The sequence below is a fragment of the Megachile rotundata genome, chromosome 16 (assembly GCF_050947335.1).
Source record: "Megachile rotundata isolate GNS110a chromosome 16, iyMegRotu1, whole genome shotgun sequence".
NCBI classification, from domain to species: domain Eukaryota; kingdom Metazoa; phylum Arthropoda; class Insecta; order Hymenoptera; family Megachilidae; genus Megachile; species Megachile rotundata.
In genome coordinates, this window is record NC_134998.1 from 6006527 (window position 1) to 6026718 (window position 20192).

The 20192-nt window shown below is 34.3% G+C and overlaps 1 protein-coding gene and 1 long non-coding RNA gene across 11 annotated transcripts in view; one reads left to right on the forward strand and one right to left on the reverse strand.

Annotated features, from left to right (window-relative positions):
- On the reverse strand, nucleotides 1-19084 carry LOC100880251 (protein Wnt-5b). 5 transcript variants are annotated; one of them, XM_076541051.1, is made up of 9 exons: nucleotides 3623-3753; nucleotides 3176-3541; nucleotides 2946-3093; nucleotides 1659-2843; nucleotides 1042-1222; nucleotides 867-978; nucleotides 691-793; nucleotides 403-570; nucleotides 1-286 (listed from the first exon to the last, which is right to left on the reverse strand). In XM_076541051.1, the coding sequence occupies exons 4-9, from the start codon at nucleotides 1879-1881 to the stop codon at nucleotides 99-101; spliced, it is 975 nt and encodes a 324-aa protein (XP_076397166.1). In that variant the 5' UTR covers nucleotides 1882-2843; nucleotides 2946-3093; nucleotides 3176-3541; nucleotides 3623-3753; the 3' UTR covers nucleotides 1-98. The 5 variants fall into 5 exon arrangements, with proteins under 5 accessions (XP_076397166.1, XP_076397167.1, XP_012136274.1 ...); XM_076541052.1 differs by having other exon boundaries at nucleotides 3176-3534; nucleotides 3623-3748; XM_012280884.2 differs by lacking the exon at nucleotides 3623-3753 and having other exon boundaries at nucleotides 1659-1921; nucleotides 2492-2843; nucleotides 3176-3607.
- LOC105661952 (uncharacterized) overlaps nucleotides 3899-20192 on the forward strand; it is a 25534-nt gene continuing 9240 nt past the window's right edge. The window contains exons 1-4 of one of the 6 annotated variants that reach the window (XR_013040878.1): nucleotides 3899-4536; nucleotides 4629-5138; nucleotides 6002-6122; nucleotides 7162-9582. This is a non-coding gene — a long non-coding RNA (uncharacterized LOC105661952). Of the gene's footprint in view, nucleotides 4537-4628; nucleotides 5139-6001; nucleotides 6123-7161; nucleotides 9583-20192 lie in introns of those variants that run through there. The other 5 variants (XR_013040877.1, XR_013040879.1, XR_013040876.1 and 2 more) reach the window with 5 other exon arrangements.

Below are 20192 nucleotides of genomic sequence, written 5' to 3' on the forward strand. Positions count from 1 at the left end.
TACAGTGTAACTATAATTATTCTTATTAATTTAAGTTTATCTGAAATTACAAAAGGGAACGTTTGTTCTTAAAAGTATTTCTAAAACTGATTGGAATTTTATTTACATGTATGAATGTCTATATTTTTAACACAAGTCTTGCATTCGACATAGCAACACCAGTGAAACTTGCACTCACATCTTTCTCTCACAGTTGACTTCTGTGTATTGTAACCCCTACCACAACAAAGAAGATTGCATCCATCCATGCCTGAAGATGTTCTGTTGCAAATTCTTCCATATGTACCTAATAAATATTTTACTTTTTAACAGGTTGATATAATTTGTCATATTATCAGTTTGGAAAATAGGTGATTTTTTTTGTAAATTGTTCAGTTTCATATTTGATGAAGTGCTTTTTACCTAATGATCCAAGGGTCTCATTAGGGAGACAGTAGTTTGGGGAGTCATCCAAATACACCAAATCATTTGCTGTGGGTAATGAAAATCTTGGATCTCTCATGGACAAACGACCACGTCTATTTACTCTAACTTCTGTTGCTCCATCATACTTATCCAAAAGAAAATCACCTAAAAGTGTGCAAAAATTATTATATAATTTAATATGTTTCTTACTACTTCCAAATAACAAAAATCAGCTCGTCTTGTTTGAACTGCATACCATCAGTTTATGTGGAGTAAACTACTTACCAATTTCTCTAAATGATGCAAGTTGCTGCCAACATGTAATTAAACTGCAACTTCCAGAAACTCCATGACACTTGCATGTGACTTTAGATTTTTTAATAACAGCCTGTGAAAGATGAACAGTTTTCTAATTATAAAAAACTTCCATTTTTTAAAAAGTAAAATAAGTTCAAGTTTACCCTTCGGCCAGCTTCATTATTATGAAGATTCATCAGACTCCTGCCTTGTTCTCTGCTACCTCTTTTAAAGCTTCTTTCACGTTCTTTTACATCCACAAACGCTTGTGTAAATCTGGAAGAGGAAAAACAGTGATCATTAATTTAAAAAAAAAACCTACTTTAAAAGAAAACTTACTTGTAGCCATATTCGAGGTTGTCTCCACAACCACCCCAAATCCAATCTCGTTTTAGATCTCTGGGTCTGCTACTTCTTGAACAGCCACACGAGGATAATTGGCCATCTCTACAGGATCTGCTAATCGAGTAGACTACTCCTGCAGCGGTAATTGCATGAACGAACGCGGTTTCTCTGCTGGCTGTTTAAAGTAGGTAAATTACTGATTAGCCAACTTGTGGTTCTTAACAAACTTTAACTTCTTATGTTGAATATTTGTAAGCACTATATTTAATTTTCAGATGGCATTCAACAGTAAATGGGAATTGCAGTAATTACTTTGATACCACTCAAAGAAGAAAAGAGTATAAGTTAAAGACTACCAATAAAGAAGAGATACATTTTCCTATGTACAGTTAAATGAAGTTGTATATTGACCCCACAAATTGTAGGGCTTATTGGAATATAGGATATATTACAGTGTCATAAAGTTTGATGGAAACTTTCATCATTAGAGTTAATACAAAAACCTAGCAGTTGATTTAGATGACTATGCTCCTTTACTTCTATGCTCTTCAATTTTCAAAATTGCCAATGATCATTTTAAGGGTATACCGGTGTTTACAAAGATGTCCTACCTATTCTAAGTATAGGTCCAAACACAGATTCGTCAGAAACAGTGGAACAATTCCACCTACGGTCACGAAACTGATGCTGACATTCGACGATCCCAAACCTTGCACCCTTTGCCACGCTAGGCATGTGATCCACGGACAGCTGACAAAGCTTCCCTTGGCCCTGTGATAGACCCTTCAGCCCGTGGCAAATGTTGGACGCTGTCATGTCGTAGGTTTCTATCATTTGGGCTTCCAGTTGTGGGAAGTGTTGCAGGCCAACATTTCTGAAAATACATTATTAGTTACTACTATGGTTTCTCAATAGGGGCCATATGGTACTCTATAGTTACATAAGACTGCTACATCTATAGATATTTCATGTAAATTCAAATTGTAGAAATAAGTAATGAGCTTGCAGAATATAAATGCGCATTTTTTAGTTTATTTATGTACATTATGTATATGCATAAAGTATGACGCTAGTGCAGTCAATAACCATCTCTAATGAGAGATAATGTTATAATGACAACATTATGAGTTTGCACTTCCACTCTTAGAATTTTTTAACTTAGGTTGTTAATGACCATTACAAATTTTTTAAATACTATCAAGTTATTGATATAATAAAAAATATATTATTAATAACAGTAATAATAAATAGAAGATATAATAAATATATTATTAGTAATAGCTTCCTTGTTCTATGACAATAAATGAAATACATAAACAGCAGTATTTATTGTTATTATAAATATAAAGAAAATTATACAAATTAAATGAACGAGTTCATTGTACACGGTTTAATCCGATAAGGACTAACTTTTCCCAAACAAGTTAACGAATTAATTACATACCGCGTGACATTGTAACGATACTCGCACAAAGGTGTACGCACGATAAAACGATTTTGCAACAAAAATAATACGTTGCCCTAATCTACCCTCCGGTATCAACGTAACAACCCCTTAAGTCACGACTAAGAGCCAGTATTCCAGATTAGATTCCAGGTGCATAGAGAACGTGCATGTGTTTCGGTACAGAAACGAATTGATTCACGCCGCTTTATTCTCGGAGACATTATTTCTTCGTGAATCGCCATGATATCGAAACGGTCAGATTAAAGGGTGGCCTCGAGACATTTTTTTCGCCTCAACCTACGCGAGGAGAAACCTGTCGACCATTTCATTGCTGTTTTGTTGTCACTTTCTGTAAAAGAATTTCGTTATTCCTTCCTTATTATATGTAAAGTTATTTTTTTTCAATTTTAGTGACTTTTTTAAATGAAACTACACTTCTGTTTATGCGTACCTTAATTTTTTAACCTTTTTGGATAAAAAGGTAGTCGGCGGAGTGTGTATTAGGGGACTTAGCAATTCAGTAGGTACTTCAAATTTTTGTGTGACATTTTTTAAAACATTTACAGGTAAAATAATGAACACTTTGGGTATCATGTCATCTGTATTTAAACAATATAAATTTTTATTAAAAACAAAATGTTACTGATTTCATTGTTTAAAAAGATGATGGAAGTGTGTTACCCCATTCCTTAAATATAGGTTATGGTAAATAATCCAGATAGCAGCAACGCAATATTAAAGAGGTAAAAATAAAAATATCCAGAAATGTTAATTAGAACACCCGGTACGTGAAACCATAAGACTTGCTACAATCTTTTAGGAGACACAAGGCATTACTTTTTGGGACGGCACAGCCTACAGTGCCCCATGAATTTGCGTGGGCAGGATCCTTCGAAATATTATCGTTCTCTTCCCATGATTCCCTGCATCATTGTTTTAGGGGAGTGCAAAGCTGATAATATATCACGGCCAAAACGTGTTTCAGAATATTAATGCACTCTATTATGTACTCCCTATTACATAGTGTAGCATGAGAAAGCCTGTAAACTGTATCCCTCACAAACTCATTCTTTCCTTATTTATTATTTTTCCATATGTAATAGACCATAATAAAGAACGACCAGTTACCTCGATAGATTTAGTGACTGCCATTGGCGTCTCATCATATTAAATTCTTTTAAAAACATCAAATATAAAATGACATGTAATTATCATATAAATTGGACATAAATGGACATAATACCTTGGAAGTTTAATACAAACTGTTACACTATTAACTAATATTCTTTATACAAAATGGCGGGAAAGTTACTAAATCACAAATTTTAACTTGCATAAATAATTTGAAAATAAAATTTGTTTTTTAGTTCTTGATTTTTTACTAAAATTTATAGTGCTACAATTTATACTGTTATAGTTTATAATGTTACAATTTATATATTCATTTTATTACAACGTACCGCTGTTTTTATGAATCGCTATTCAAATTTTGAATAGACCGCCATTTTAGTGCAAAAGAGATTAGACAGTTCGTCGTCTATAAAAATGTAAGTGAAACAAGTAGAAAGCTTTCCCATCGAATTATGGTAATCCTTGGTGTTAGGACGCATTGTATGCACGTTTGGCGATATAGAGCAAGTGGAGTGTGTCGTATCGCTGAAACGAGCAACCATTTCGAATTTCAGATTGGTAGCCCCGTTAGAGACCCCTGACTTCTGTCTGTGACGGCATCGTTCCATCATCTCGCTCGGTTGACTCGCAAATGTGCCATCAAAAATCGGTGCAGAGAACTGTTCTTCGCCCACGGATTACCATCGACCGAAATCGCATAATCAGCGTGGCGAATTTGCGAAAGTTGGATTACAGTCTTCGATAGGCAGGGGTTTGGAGGGTGCTCGAAATTGAGGAAACTTTTGGCGGGACGCGGACTTCCGCCATTTTTGAATTTGAGGTAAAGAGGAAACTTTTGGCGGAACGTGGACTTCCGCCATTTTTGACTTGAGGATGTGGAGGTTTGAGATGCTAATGTAGGGTTTATACAGGTGACAATTTTTGATTAAATTTAAATTTAAATTAAATCTTTTTTAAGGAAAAATTGGTAAATAAAAATAATAAAATATAAAAATAATTTCAGAGATATAAACTTGGTACCAATTACTTTCAAGATTCGATAACAACTCCGATAAATGAATAAATTTGTAGAAAGCTGCTGAACCCTCATTCCAAGCAAAAATTACCCACGCAAACGCCATAATTTATAGCTCTTTGTGCGAAGCGAGACGAAATCACGTCGTGGGAACTCGATCGAAAAGATTTTTCGAAGGTCCCCTGGCAGCGGTGTGTCTAATTTTTGAACTGCCCTTATTCACCCCTGACTACCACCCCTGCACGTCCATGACAAATCACTGAATAGCCGGCTCGCTACAGTTTTTCTTCCCGTGGAATTTTCATCGTGACAGGACCTTCATGCTATGCCATATAATTGGATTTTTCTGAACAGAGCATGGGATTTTTACCGCTCTGACGGTGTTTAATAAAGGTTGGGTGCTTTGTACCGTTGTGCACCCTTTCTTGGAAAATGATAATTTATTTTCTTTTGGGGAAATGAATTCTTTTGCTGGTGTGTTATTGCTGGATTATCAAGGTCATTTGATTTTTAAATAATTTTTAAATTTTTAAGTTAATACAATTTAAATTTTTTAAGTTCTAGATTATTAAAATAATAAATTTCTAAATTTTCAGGTCACAAATTTTTAAATTATCAAATCTCGAAATTTAAAAAATTGAATCATTCAGTAATAAAATCATATATAAATGAATCATTCAGTAATAAAATCATTCAGTAATCAATAATTTTTAAAACAAAATTCGAACTACAAGAGATAATACAAACGAATTCGATCGTTGATAAGTGATTATTGGCCCTCCCCGTCATTATCGTATTCTTTTTTTAAAATCCTTCCACTAAGCATCTCCGATCAAAAAAATGCCTAATCACATGGGCGGGTCCCATAGGATCTCCATGAAAGTTAATCCTTCTTATGTGGGCTTAAGCTAAGTATTCGACGGACTTAATGTCGCCGTTTTAATCTCATCTCTATCACGGTCTAATTAGATTTGAATCAGTATAATCACGTGTACGGTTGATTGTAGCCTAATAACCTTTTAAAAGGAACTTTAACGAGAACAAAATCTACCGTGAAAGGTTATACACCTTTACACGCAACGATACTTACATTTTTTAAAATTATAAATTAGTACAACGAATTTCAAGCTTTAAATTGATAATCGTAAAAAATTTCAGTAAAAATTGAAGTTAATAATTTTACAATTATTTGTGCATCTATATCAAATTGATGAGACATAAAACCTGCACCCCTTTTAAATTATGAATGTAAAGACTCACTCTAAACAGATTCATTACAGATTAGATATATATCTACACGATAATTTAAAAGAATAGATTGAATGTTAAGAATACTTAATCCAAGAAATTTGTAATTTTAGGAAAATTGAAGTACTTACATCCATGTTCCTGGTACCGTTGATGATGCGACGACGAATAATAATCGCAGAATGATGAGCAAGCTGCTGCAAATTGCCATTTTGCCTGAAAAGCAATTTCAGTGTAAGTACTGTTCATTATATTCTGGTCGATTATTACAATAAAATTGAAATTGATATTTAATGTTGACCATAATGGTGTAAAAATGGTTGCTGCAAATTATTCTTTGTATCAGATTTCATTCATTAACAATACTGTTATTGTTATTGGGTGCTGTAAATTAGTTGATACCTTTTTTAAATTAGTTGATATGTCATAGAATATTGGTAGTTCTGAACATTAACATCTTATTAGAAAAATTATTATATGTGTACATATGTGTATGTTTATTTTCACATATGAGATCTTTTTTAATAACATATAGTAACATGTTTAATAACACAACTTTTATTCACATATATGATGTGTAATATCAAGTATGAGAACATATATTTTTATTAAACAAATTATTATATACATGTGTGTGTATGTTAATGTTCACATATGAGATTTCTTTCAATAACACATAATAACATTTTTAATAACACAACTTTTATTCACATATATGATATGTAGTATATGAACACATACTTTTATATTGCATATTTTACAGTAACACTATCAACAAAAATTGATGTATTCTTAATTTTTTAAAATTAGCAAAGATGTTCAAAACATGCTTCATCCAATAATTTAATTTTTACATGTATGTTCAATATTAATATTGATGTATGTATTTTATTAGCACACCCTGTATATACATATATTGTACACATTTACTCATACATTACATATGTATATTTTATGTGATACATCTGTATCATACATTTCACATTTTATATTATATCACATATTTTACAATAGTATCTAACAAAGAATAATACATTTTTCACCTTATAAAATTAGCACAGATTAATACATTATCTTAAAAAATTAACAAAAGTCTGCTAAGATAAATCTTCATAAAATCTCTTCTTCAAACTTTACAAAAATTGCTTTCTCATCTACATCAACTCAGTAAAAAACAAACTCAAATTTATTTTTCTTCATTCTTCTATTTAAACAAGAACCTCCTCGTTGAAAGTACAAAAAGTGCTTTAACAGAAATATTTTTACTGGACAGTAAGTTAGAACGATAAGACAAAGAGGAGCAGGTGATATCGTTAGAAAAGGGTAACCAAGAAACGTTTCACCCGGTACATAAAATCAGCACATGAGCACACGTACTGGTACACCAGTTAGTATACCAGTTCCGTGGGCTGCAAAGACTCGGCTCGGAACGAAAGACACCTAAGTCCGGACGATTATGGTACATCGATTCGACATTACACCTTGCTCGCTCCTGAAGCGACTCCGGGGAGAGACCTCGGCTGTTGCCTTCGGAATCGAGCTGCATGACTGGTTAATAGAAACTACAGGCCTTGAATTACGGCTGGCAAACTCTATAACTTTTCATTTTCTGTTTGGATGGGAAAGCATAAAGATTCGTTGCGCTGATGAATGAAATCCGTGACAATCTTGTATTTATGAATGAAAAATTCTGCTTTTATTTTCCTTCGATGTGGACAGGTTTATGATCGGAGATACAATGTTGCTTGTAAAAGTTAAACCAGATTGTAGGTATGTGACACGTGTGTGTGCAAAAATAATGTATGGAATATGGAGGGAAGTTGGGAGAGATAAGCAAAGGTTGTTTGACTCATTGAGATATATGGTTTTAAAGATGTTCTTCATTTTTCTGATTCTCAAGTTTTCTGGTTAGTTGTGCAAATTTCTCAAATTTCTTAAGTATCCTAAAGCTCATGATTCCTAAATTTCTAAATATCTGCATTGTAAAATGTAAAGTTGTAAAGTTGCAAGATTGTAAAGCTGTAAAGTTGAAAACTTGTAGGGTTGTAGAATTGTAAAGTTGTAAGGTTGTAAAGTTGTAAGACTGCAACGTTGTAAAGCTGCAAAGCTGAAAAGTGGTGAACTTACAGAGTTTTAAAGTTGTAGAGTTATAAAGGAATACAGTTGTAAAGTCGTAGAGTTGTAAAGCTATACAGTTGTAAAGTTGTAGAGTTATAAAGGAATACAGTTATAAAGTTGTAAGGGAATACAGTTGTAGAGTCATAAAGGTATATGGCTGTAAAGGTATCCAGTTGTAAAGTTGTAGGGTTGTAAAGGTATAAAGTTGTAAAGTTGTAGAATTGTAAAGGTATACAGTTGTAAAGTTGTAAAAGTATACAGCTGTAATGTTGTAAAATTCAAAAATTCTAGAATTAAAAAATTCTAAAATACTAAAACTTCTGGCCTCCCAAAAACTCAAATCCGTAAATTTCCCAATTCCTAAATTTTTCAAATCCCTGAATTCCCCAATTCCTAAATTTCTAAATCTTGAAATTCCCCAATTCCTAAATGTCCAAATCCCTAAATTCCCTATTTTCCAAATCCCCAAATCCCCAAATCCCCAAATCCCTGAATCCCTAAATTCCTGAATCCCCAAATCCCTGAATCCCCAAATCCCTGAATCCCCAAATCCCTGAATCCCCAAATCCCTGAATCCCCAAATCCCTGAATCCCTAAATTCCCAAATCCCCAAATCCCTAAATCCCCAAATTACCAAATTCCCCATATTCTCTAAACTTGATATCCTTCAAATAAAACAAATAGCAGTATCTATACCACAGTTCAGTATTGTAGAATGTATAATGCAATGAACCATGTGACTAACTTATGGTTGCTGAATATTGTAGGAATCAATCACGCGCATAATCTACAACAACCTAATGTTATCGCGAAAACCACGACCATTATTCCACTGTCAAGGACCCGACGCTATCAATGTCAGTAATAAGATATCCTTAGCAAAGAATCGATAGCCGGAGTTGTATTTGGCATCGTTTGATAAACGTATCTGTTCGAATAAACTTTCGTTGCATCGATCAATTGAAACGTTCGCATAGTTGACCCACAACTTCCTCTCGATGATCGTAGAAATAATTTGCATACTCGTAGGAAATTAATTATTGGCCGATTTTATCTCTTATATGGCCAAATATCGTTGCTGATTTAATACAGTTAAATTTAAATTTATTTTGTTAAAGTTGTAATAACACATTTTTTATTTATTTGTAAATGAATAGAATTGTAATGTAGCTTGTAATTTTTTGTTATTGTTAAATTACTGTATGGTGACTCTTGTTATATTGCCGTTTTATAGTACAATATGAAAATGTATGAAATCTACTGAAATGTTGAAAGAGGAGGCTATTTGATGAATATAATATATTGCTATGAGTAAGTTTTTGTTCTGGTTAAATTGGAATATGGCGGACTCTCATTATATTGCCATTTTTCAGTAAAATATGAAGGTTTATGAAGTTTATTGAAATGTTGAAAGAGGAGGCTTTTTGACGAATACAATATATTGTTATGAGCAATCTTTTGTTCTGGTCAAATTGGAGTACGGTGGACTCTCGTTATATTGCCATTTTATAGTATAACATGAAGGTTTGTGAAATGTACTGAAATGTTGAAGAAAACTTTTTGACGCATGCAATATATTGTTGCGAGCAATCTTTTGTTCTGGTTAAATTGGAGTATGGTGGACTCTCGTTATATTGCCGTTTTGTAGTAATGTGATGGTTCATGAAATCTACTGAAATTTTGAAGGAGAAGACCTTGTGTCCAATACAATATATCGCTATCGGCAATCTTTTCTTACCGTTTGTGGCAATATAACGAGAGTGTCTCTTAATGATACTAATCAGCATCAGTATTTACTTTCATCTTCACTTGCATTATTTCTAGTAAAATTTAGACAAAATCTTTGATGAATTTTTATTATTACAACCTTTTTAAACAATTTAAAAATTGAAAATTTCAAAATTTCTTTAAATATGAAAAATTAAAACTTGTGTCTATAGAAAGAATCCTACAACTAGTTTATCAAGACCTAATAATATTAATGAAATACTAATAAATTGAATTACAAAGAGTACAATATTTCTACAACTTTTACTTTTTTCAGGTTAGAAATTTTATTAAAAATTACTACCAGAAAAGTTCATAGAAATAGAAATTCCTCGGTAAACATTCTTCCGCTGTTCAAAGCATAAAAACAACGAAAGAGGAACAGGTTCTAATTTTTATTTCTTTGTCACAAAAAATAGGATGAATTAAATAAAGTTACGAGGTTGTTAATTAAGCCAGTTAATTTATTCACATGTAACATGTTTTGATATTTATTCTTCATTTTCACCGCAATCTTGTACAAGTTTAAATGATCGCGTGCATTTAAGAAGCTTTCATTATTCTGCCATCATCCTGCTGACAATCATCATTTAATTCTCACTGTACCTGTTTGCCATGTTTCCATTCAGGTTCTGATCCGCCATTTTTCTTTACTTCTCTTCCTGCAGGTGTTTTATTTTTTTTCGGACACGTTTTGAGACTTTCTTCTTGCATTCCTATTCAATTTTTTCTTTAAGTGTAGCTTCTCAAAACTTTGAGGTGTTGTTTGTAATTTTTATAATTATTTACTGTTTTCCATTATTTTATTGCTGGTTGTTTTCTAGTATTTGTTCTTTTATAGTGTTTTATGGAAAGGTTCTATTTTAGTTAAAAAATTGTCAAATCCCTGAATTTCCAAATTTCTAAATTCCCTAATTTACAGATTACAAAATCCCTAAATCCCCAAATTTACAAATGACCAAATCCCTAAGTCCCCAAATTTACAAATGACCAAAGCCCTAAATTACTAAATTTCCAAATAGCCAAATCCCCAAATTTCCAAATGACCAAATCTCTCAATTCCCAAATTTCCAAATGACCAAAGCCCCAAATGATCAAATCCCTAAATTCCCAAATTTATAAATTCCCAAATTTCCAAATGATCAAATCCCTCAATCCCCAAATTTCCAAATGACCAAAGCCCCAAATTATCAAATCCCTAAATTCCCAAATTTATAAATTCCCAAATTTCCAAATGACCAAATCCCTAAATTTCCAAATGACCAAATCCCTAAATCCCCAAATTTCCAAATGACCAAATCCCTGAATCCCCAAATTTCCAAATGACCAAAGCCCTAAATTATCAAATCCCTAAATCCCCAAATTCATAAATTCCCAAATTTCCAAATGACCAAATCCTAAATCCCCAAATTTCCAAATGACCAAATCCTTAAATCCCCAAATTTCCAAATGACCAAATCCTTAAATTCCCAAATCTCCAGATGACCAAATTTTTAAACCCCCAAATTTATAAATCCCCAAATTTCCAAATGACCAAATCCTTAAATCCCCAAATTTCCAAATGACCAAATCCCTAAATCCCCAAACTTATAAATTTCCAAATTCCCTAGGGACCTAAATCCTAATGTCTCAACTTCTCCAATAATCCAACTCCCTAATCTCTCAAAATCCCAAATCTAAAAATTTCCAAATTACCAACTCCCTAAAATGGCCCACTCGCCCATATCTGGCACAAGAACCGCTATCAAAGATGTTCCACACCCCGATAAGAAACTCTAGTTACTCGAAGTCCCTCGCAATGTCTCCGAGACATTGACCCTAACCTTTTCGAATCCTCCGTACACCGTTCATCCACGTTTTCCTTCTCCCTGACACTCGGTTAATTTATTTTTCGCTTTCGCCACCTTAATTCCCTCTTACAATTACCCGACACTTTATCTCATATTGATCTACCCTTTATCCTTCCTTTTTACTCATTGTCTCCAGCTCGATTCTTCATCGAAGCCGCTCCCATTCTTTCACTTTCCTTCTCTCCTCCAACATTCGTGTTTCTCTCCCTTTCCATCGTATTTGCAATTTCTTTTGGCTTTCTCTCCATCTTCCCCTTTTTTGCTTTGCCACGCTCGCTTTTTTTCCTCTTCTTCTCTTCACCGTCTCATCGAGAGTCCTCTCCATCTGTACTCCTTTCTCTCCTCTCTCCCTAGGCTATGCATAAGCCGGGTAAGCACGCTCTCGTTTCTTTCGCGTCTGTGTGGACAAATCTGTGCCCGTGTGCGTGCACACATACACAATAAACCGAGCAGCAACTTCGTTAAGAGGACTATACTCGAGTAGTCCTGCTGCTCCTCGTGAAAATCCGTGGCTGACTGGTTGCGAACAGGTTGATTCAACGATACACACCTTTTTCACTGTCGGGAAAAAGAACCATCCACGTTTACCTGGGTGTAAAGTGGCCTGGGTATTTCATGGATGCTCGAAGGGGCCGAATAGTGACACCGTGGAACGTAAAAACAAATGTGAGCATCGTCTCCGAGTCGAATCACGATCACTGAAATATTTTCTGTTGCGCATGGGCGGAGATAAAATTATGTACACGGTCAAGATATTTCTTCTGATTTAGAAGGATAGTATTTTGTATGTAGTTTGGAATCTGGGGATTCTTGTAGATTGGAGTTTGAGGTGAGGTGAAAGAATTTGGGTGTTGGAAGATTTGGGGATTTTTGGAAAAGGGAATATAGGGGTTCGGGAATTTTGAGATTTGGAGAATTTAGGAAATTTGGGGATTTGGGAATGTTGAGATTTGGAGAATTTAGGGATTTGAGGAATTTGGGGATTTGGTAATTTTGAGATTTGGAGAATTTAGGGATGTGGGGAATTTAGGGATTTGGGGAATTTAGAGATTTGGGAATTTTGAGATTTGGAGAATTTAGTGATTTGAGGAATTTGGGGATTTGGAGAATTTAGGGATTTGGGGAATTTAGGGATTTGAGGAATTTGGGGATTTGGGAATTTTGAGATTTGGAGAATTTAGGTATTTGGGAAATTTAGGGATTTGAGGAATTTGGGGATTTGGGAATTTTGAGATTTGGAGAATTTGGGGATTTGGAAATTTTGAGATTTGGAGAATTTAGGTAGTTGGAGAATTTGAAAAATTTAGGGATTTAGGGATTTGGGGAATTAAAGGATTTGGAACTTCAGGAATTTGGAAATTTGGAAATTGAGAAATTTAGGGATTTGGAAATTTGAGAAATGGGGAATTTAGGTATTTGAAAGTTTAGGGTTTTGGAAATTTGGGGATTTAGAAATTTAAGGATTTAGTAATATGTAAGTTTGGGAATTTAGGAATTTGGAAATTTAAGAATTTGTTTTCTAACAATACATTAAAATTCATAAAAAAACAACTATAACAATCCCTTACAATTTTTATTACTAATTTTTTCCATCCACATATTAACCTCCCAAGCGCCCTCTCGTAAGAGAAAATAAAGAACAGAACATCCACATATTAAAATAACTATAAAAACATACAAAAATTACCAGATAATTATGTAACTATTAAAATGTTTCTATGAAAAAAAAAATTCTTTGCAGTCATCTAAATTAGCAAGTATAGTAAACAAATTATCGCAACTTTACTATGTAATATAACAGAGATACGATACTTTTTCTTATCAAACAGGAAACATCAAGATTTTTCCTAAAACCATACGCTTCTAATTGCGACTAAGGGCCGGGTTATATTTTTCGCTAACGCGACTTTATACAATTTGAAATTGCCGCGTAATTACGATTCTAACAGGAATTAAACTGCAATATTAACGTTGTCCTGTCCGCTTGTATCAATTCCTCGGCGTAGTCGGCGAAACGTGTAGCAGAGAATTTCAGTGAGTTTATCGTCATCGAAGTTACGATAATGCGTTTCCTGGTCAGGTAGAGGCACACACACTGCTTTTGCGCTTCTTTAAATGACCGACGGTGCTAGTAAAATAACGAAAGGATGCTTAACTTTTTACGTTAATTTCGCGACCCTTTTCCTCGAGCAGATTAACACTTTGAGCGGCGTCCTAAAATCCTTTCATTTACAACGAAGGGACTCCAACTGTTCTGTTACGTTTTTAACGAGCTTTTGTAACGCGATACACGCTTCTAATGATATGGTATACTAAATACATTTCACTAATAAACAATAATCTTGATTATAAACAATTACAAAGTACTAAATAAAATTATTTGATATATTTATTTTGTTATATTTGATTAGTTTATTCTTTGTATACATTTATTTTTAATGTATGCACAAAAATTAATTTATTAATTACTTTTTAAATTAAAGGTGACATCTAAGGACTTTTTAGGTATGAGTTTTGTTAGGTTATGTACATATGAAATTATTATGATGTTTTGTTATATATTTTATTATATATATTTATTCTAAAATATATAATAGAATATACAACAAAATATTATAAAATATTTACCTTAAGTATATAGTAAAATATATAATAAAATGTTATAGTAATCTCATATGTACATACATAATAAACATTCAATATTTGAAATCTCCTTGATTATTGACTTTATATTTAAAGAATTGATAACCTAAAAATTCACACATGAGATATAATGCTAACCTAATACTCAAGTGATTTAATTATGTAAAACAGCAATGTATCATCACAATTCTTAAACATCCACACCAAATTATTCACAGAAACATTTCACAAAATATGTGTACACAATTAGAAAGCTCGTCGAAATCAGAACGTGGAGTACCTGTTGAAAAAACAGAATCAGCACGTTGAAGATGGCACCTAATTACGAGCAGACGAAAAAGTTGCAAAAGAGCCTGATGGAGTATTACCCGCGAACGTCGTGTTTCGCTTTTAATATTAGATCAACGATCCTTTACGATCATTATAACCAGCATGGTACCGTCCAGCTGGGGCAGGATCAACGATCAGCGACGAAGACCAGCTCATTCAGCAACAAATGTAGCGGTGCTTGCACTACCGCCGGTCATGTCTTGTTCAACACGCCAGCGAGATACTTTATTGCTGATAATTCGAGGCCGGTCCCGCGAGAGACGTGCTGAAGTACGCCATTTACATTCCTGTCGTGATCACAAATGCATTTTATACACCGGCTAATATTCTGCCCGATCGCGTGGGCTAGATAGACGCCGATATACCTGGTGTGTCGAAATTAACCTCAACGAGTTGATTAGCGAGGGTTAATCGGCGTACCGCGGTTTCCGTTCGCCGCCATATTGATCTAAAGCGGATCGGCGGTAGCGGATGGCGGCAAAATTCAAATTTACGTAAGGGTGCAGTAATATTTACGGTACTACTGGTGGATTTAAAATTGCATTTAAATTGCAGAAAGTACTGTTTATATTACTACTATTAATATTACTAATATTAATATTTATATTACTAAGTTATTAAATAGTATTAGGTTTCAGAAAATATCTTTGTTAATTTTCAAGCAGTAAAAATTAATATTAATATTAATATTACTAAGTTATTAGATATTATTAAGTTTCAAAAAAAATCTTTGCTAATTTTCAAGCAGTGAAAATTAATACTAATATTAATATTTATATTACTGAGTTATTAAATATTTTTAAATTTCAAAATATCTTTGTTAATTTTTAAGCAGTGCTCTTCAGATTACTACTGCTTAAATTCCCAGGTTAATGATACTATTTTAATTATAATCCAATTGTCAAAAATTGTCAAAAATAAAAATTTTCAAGGTGCTATTTTTTCCAATATTGTTCCAAAAAATTTCCTAATGAATTTTCGTATTCCATCATTAATTTCTAAAAGAGTTTAATTTATCACCACCATTAACACGACACCACGTTATATTACCTCGAAAGCTACTATTCAGGTCATTTATTATTGATTTTTCATTTCACTTGAAAACTATCTACAACAAATTACCCAAGCCGAACATTATATCAACTAAAGGCCCGATCCGAGCCATAAACTTAATCGAAACAAAGAAATCGCATAAACAAGTAACTGTTCGTACGTAAAACGATCTAAGTCGGTTGTCAAGCAACTTTTCCAGCATCGTTTCGTAATTTCTCCGTACAAGCTACTTCCTTTGAAAAGCTCCCGTTCGCAAGCACATTTAATTTGTTCCATGGTCGTTTGCTTGGAATTATAGCGAGGCGGGATCAAAAGTTACTAAATTTATGAGTCGTTACTACAGTCCGCGGCATATATTAACTAGTCGCAGCGGGCAAACCTGAAAGCAACAGCCACCCATCGTGGCCGAGCAAGGTGTAACGCAAGAATCGATGTGCCATAATCGGGGCCGAGCTTTTGGATTTACCAGCTGCCGGTTACTTAATGAACGGAGCATCTTTTTAAATCGGTAGCGGATCTTTTCGTGCCACTATCGGGTTACGGGCCGATCGTTAACTCGCGAACGAGGGTCGGGATTTTTTACACCTGTCATCGATTCTGAATCTCTACAGGGGGTAGCTCTTTAATAATAAAACAATCTTTCTTCGTTACACAGAGGATAATTTCCTAAATTCTCATATTTTAACAATTAGTCCTCTATATATGATAACCATATGTGTATGTGAACAAAGTCACTGGAAGTTTAGTATAGCAGAACAAATTTTTTATTTCATCCTCACCCACTGAGAAACTAATATATGTTATAAAAAAATCCTCTCAAAATTTGAGCTCAAAAATAAAAATTTGAAAAGTCGCTGAAAGCAGTTTGAAGCAAACAAAATTGTTTTACAAAATGAAATTGTTTAACCATTTCTTCCATGTATTTATCAGTAGAAAAATGCCTAATGTCCCTAACATAAACCCTAATATAGTCCCAACAACATAGCGACCAGTAAAAGTGCATATGCCCTCAGTACAGTTAAATAACCGCCAGTTATTCGCAGAACACGATCAGAAGTAGAGTACCGATAAACATAATTACATCCATATGTTCCAGTGTCACAGATAATTCAAAGCTTATACATTTTAATTGATCGTAATTTTATTTGTCCGATAATTAAACGTTTTTCCGTTTATAAATTAACTGCATCATCGAGCCGCAAGTATTTCTTCTCGAAAGTGGGCGCAACCATACCGAGTAATCTCAGATCTATAATAATTAACACGTCAAGCGTTTTATTGCTTGAAACCACGGCGTTTCTCTGTTTACGAACACGACCAGAACGAGACCAGATAGAGTAGCTGGATTTTTCAGGCTATGTGGACTAGTTTCGATAACACCGGCCATTTAAAATTCAACGGGACATTGTTCCTGGAATAAATTGCCTTGTGCCTCGTGCAAACGCGATTCGATATTTCGATAGAGTGTATCCGCTTGTCAGACGAACAATGTAACGATCCTAATCATCGGGTTTTTTCGTCACACCGATCTGAACAATTCGGGTTTGAGTAAAATGTAATAGTTGCTAGTTAATTCAAAATTCGTTAGAATTCGTATAAAATTAATTTTAGAGATTGTAAATATGTATTTAGAGGTTATTGAGACGATGTATGTTCATATGAAGGTTTGATAATTTACGATTCTTTTGATTATTGGGTTTTGGCAGATTTTTTCGAAAACGCGTTTAAAATGCGCGCCAAAATATATCGAAAATGGCGGTACCTTTTGTTTAAAGTTTAATAGACTTCCAGACACTTTGCTTATATGAAAAATTATTTAAAAATTTACAATTTGTACGAAACAAATAAAGCTTAAAGAAATGTGTAACAAATAAAGTTTTAAATAGAACAAGATTTATAATTTTTATAAATATAAAAGTCATAAATTTTACAATAGATGTTTTCACAACCTAGAATTTTAAAAAGAATATTGATTCTTGTTTCAAATAAAAATATTTTACAGAAAGAAATTTAAAAAAAAAGAGGCCAATTAATATAAATATTTTGCGATGAAAAAATGTTTTGATAAAAATGATGAAACTTTTGCTCGTAATTCAAAGTGTATTATGACCTGTAAAATATAAATGAGGCTTTTCACGATCTTGTTAGCGCGAACTTTGTAATTACAGTATTAAGGTGTTAATAACAAAGGCAAGGTTGCGTTATCGATAGTTAATTATTATACCTGATTAAATCGATTGATTACTCACCGGACCGGGTGTATCCGAAGTCGTTAAGGACGAGTTAATTATTGCCCCGGCAAGATCAGGCACCGTTTCACTTTTTATCGACGAGGAGCACTTGCTTTTAAATTATTGACGATAACGACCCGTGGCGGTTTACTTTCATCGGATCGTTCGAATTTCCAGTTTCGTCGTTTGTCCATCGATCGTTTATCACGCGGCACAAATCGCGGATCATTTTGCTCGATTTTAAACTCCTATGCAAACAAATTCGTCAACGAAATGTACCAAAATCACTTGTATCACTTACTAAAAAACTTTCTCATATATTACAAGCTCAAATGATTATTTAACACAACCTTCAATTAGTTACGACCCAATCGATAAACACCAAGATAGAACTTAAAGCGCGTCAAGTAAAAAAGAATCTAGAAAGTTAATATATCGATTAGATAATTTACTGACACCGACATAAATAAATTTCGTGCCGACAGAGGAAAATTACGTAAACGATGGCAATATCGTAAAAGCGATAGCGATTTATGATTCAGCCGATAATCGATGCACTAGCGATCGGAATTACGATCCCTAACAACCTGGCTTTCTCCGAAACAACGTAGTAAAAACAATATAGACTTTCGAAACATACTCGGAAATCACCTGTTCGTCAACCGGTCACGGAAGTGTCACCCGAAACAGTCACTCGAAGCAGCTACGATCAAACGTGTACACATTCTACGCGGATTCCGAAAGATCCATCGACCGTCGAGATTTCTGTCACTTCCGTTCGTCATCGGTGAGCGAGCGTTCTCTACGTGGACCTTCATCGAGGCTCGTCATCCTCGAAGCAACCTGGCGACTCCTTCGGTGAATCCTTTGAAACTCGTCCTGTTCGCCGTTCACCGATCCGCTCGAACCATATTTGGCGCGTGAATTCTCCGGATTTTTCGCGGTTTTTCCACGGACTCGGGTGCCGTGGGTTGTCCCGAAGGAACAGCCTCGTGGCGAATGGTCAGGGAACGCTGCGAAACCTGCGACCTGGACGACGTGTTACTGCGGAATGGTCGCAGAGTGCAGGCAGAATCCACGAGACCGTGGTACGTTTCGTTCTCTGGCGGCAGCAGCCTTGTCCCTCCTGCACGCCACGGGATCGGGCTCTCCTGCTCGGTCTACCGAACGGGGGAACCCCCTCGACTAGTGATGGCCTCAAGGCGCCTCGAATCGCTTTGGAACGCGGCGAAAACTGACCATCCAGGGGAAACTTGCCTCATACGCCTATGAACCCTTTCGGTACCGACAAAATTTAATCCAGTTTCAAGAAAAACTTGGGGATGAACATGTGGCAGAATTAGAACTGTGCGAAAATGTTTAATAAAATTTAGAAGTCGTTTAGTCAAGTTTCAAGAAAAATTTGAGGATGAACATCTGACAGAGTTGGAACTATACGAAAACAGTTAATCAAATTTAAAAATCATTTTGACAAGTTTGAAAGAAAATTTGAGGATGAATATCTGACAGAGTTGGAACTATACGAAAACAGTTAATCAAATTTAAAAATCATTTAGACAAGTTTGAAAGAAAATTTGAGGATGAACATCTGACAGAGTTGGAACTATGCAAAAATATTTAATCAAATTTAGAAGTTATTTAGTGAAGTTTCAAGGAAGATTTGAGGATGAACATCTTATGAGATGAAGGAACTAAGGCTTGAAACGAATGGATGGATTTTTTGCAAGATATATTGTTTTTGGTAAGATCTTCAGATTACAGAGGAATAGCCTTCGAAAGAAAGAAATACTGTTTTATTTAGTAATTAACCAAACTACATTGTGGACTTTGAAGGATGAGAAGTTGGGGGTATTTTGAGGATGTCGGAAAGAATCTATGAATTTGATAACTTTGAGATTTGCAAATGATAGAATTTGAAGACGATTGACGGATTTCGAACTTGAGAGTTTAGAGATGTTGAAATCTAGAGATTTGAACGTTTGGAAGTTCAATAACATATTTGAAGATCTGGAGATTTGGGGATCTTGGGATTTGGAGATGTGATTGGAGAATCTTGGGATTTGAAGATGTGATTTTGGGAATCTTAAGATTTGAAGGTGTGATTTTGGGAATCTTGAGATTTGGACATGCTGCGATTTAATAACTGTAATATTTGGGAATCTACGAATGCTTCAAACTAAAATTATCAAGTCAGAAAATTTGATGATCCAGGGACTTGATAGCCTGGAAATTTAAGGACGAAGTTGCAACCTAAAATTTTGGGGTAATATTTGGAAACCTTGAGAGTTATAGACATATTCAGACTTCAAGAC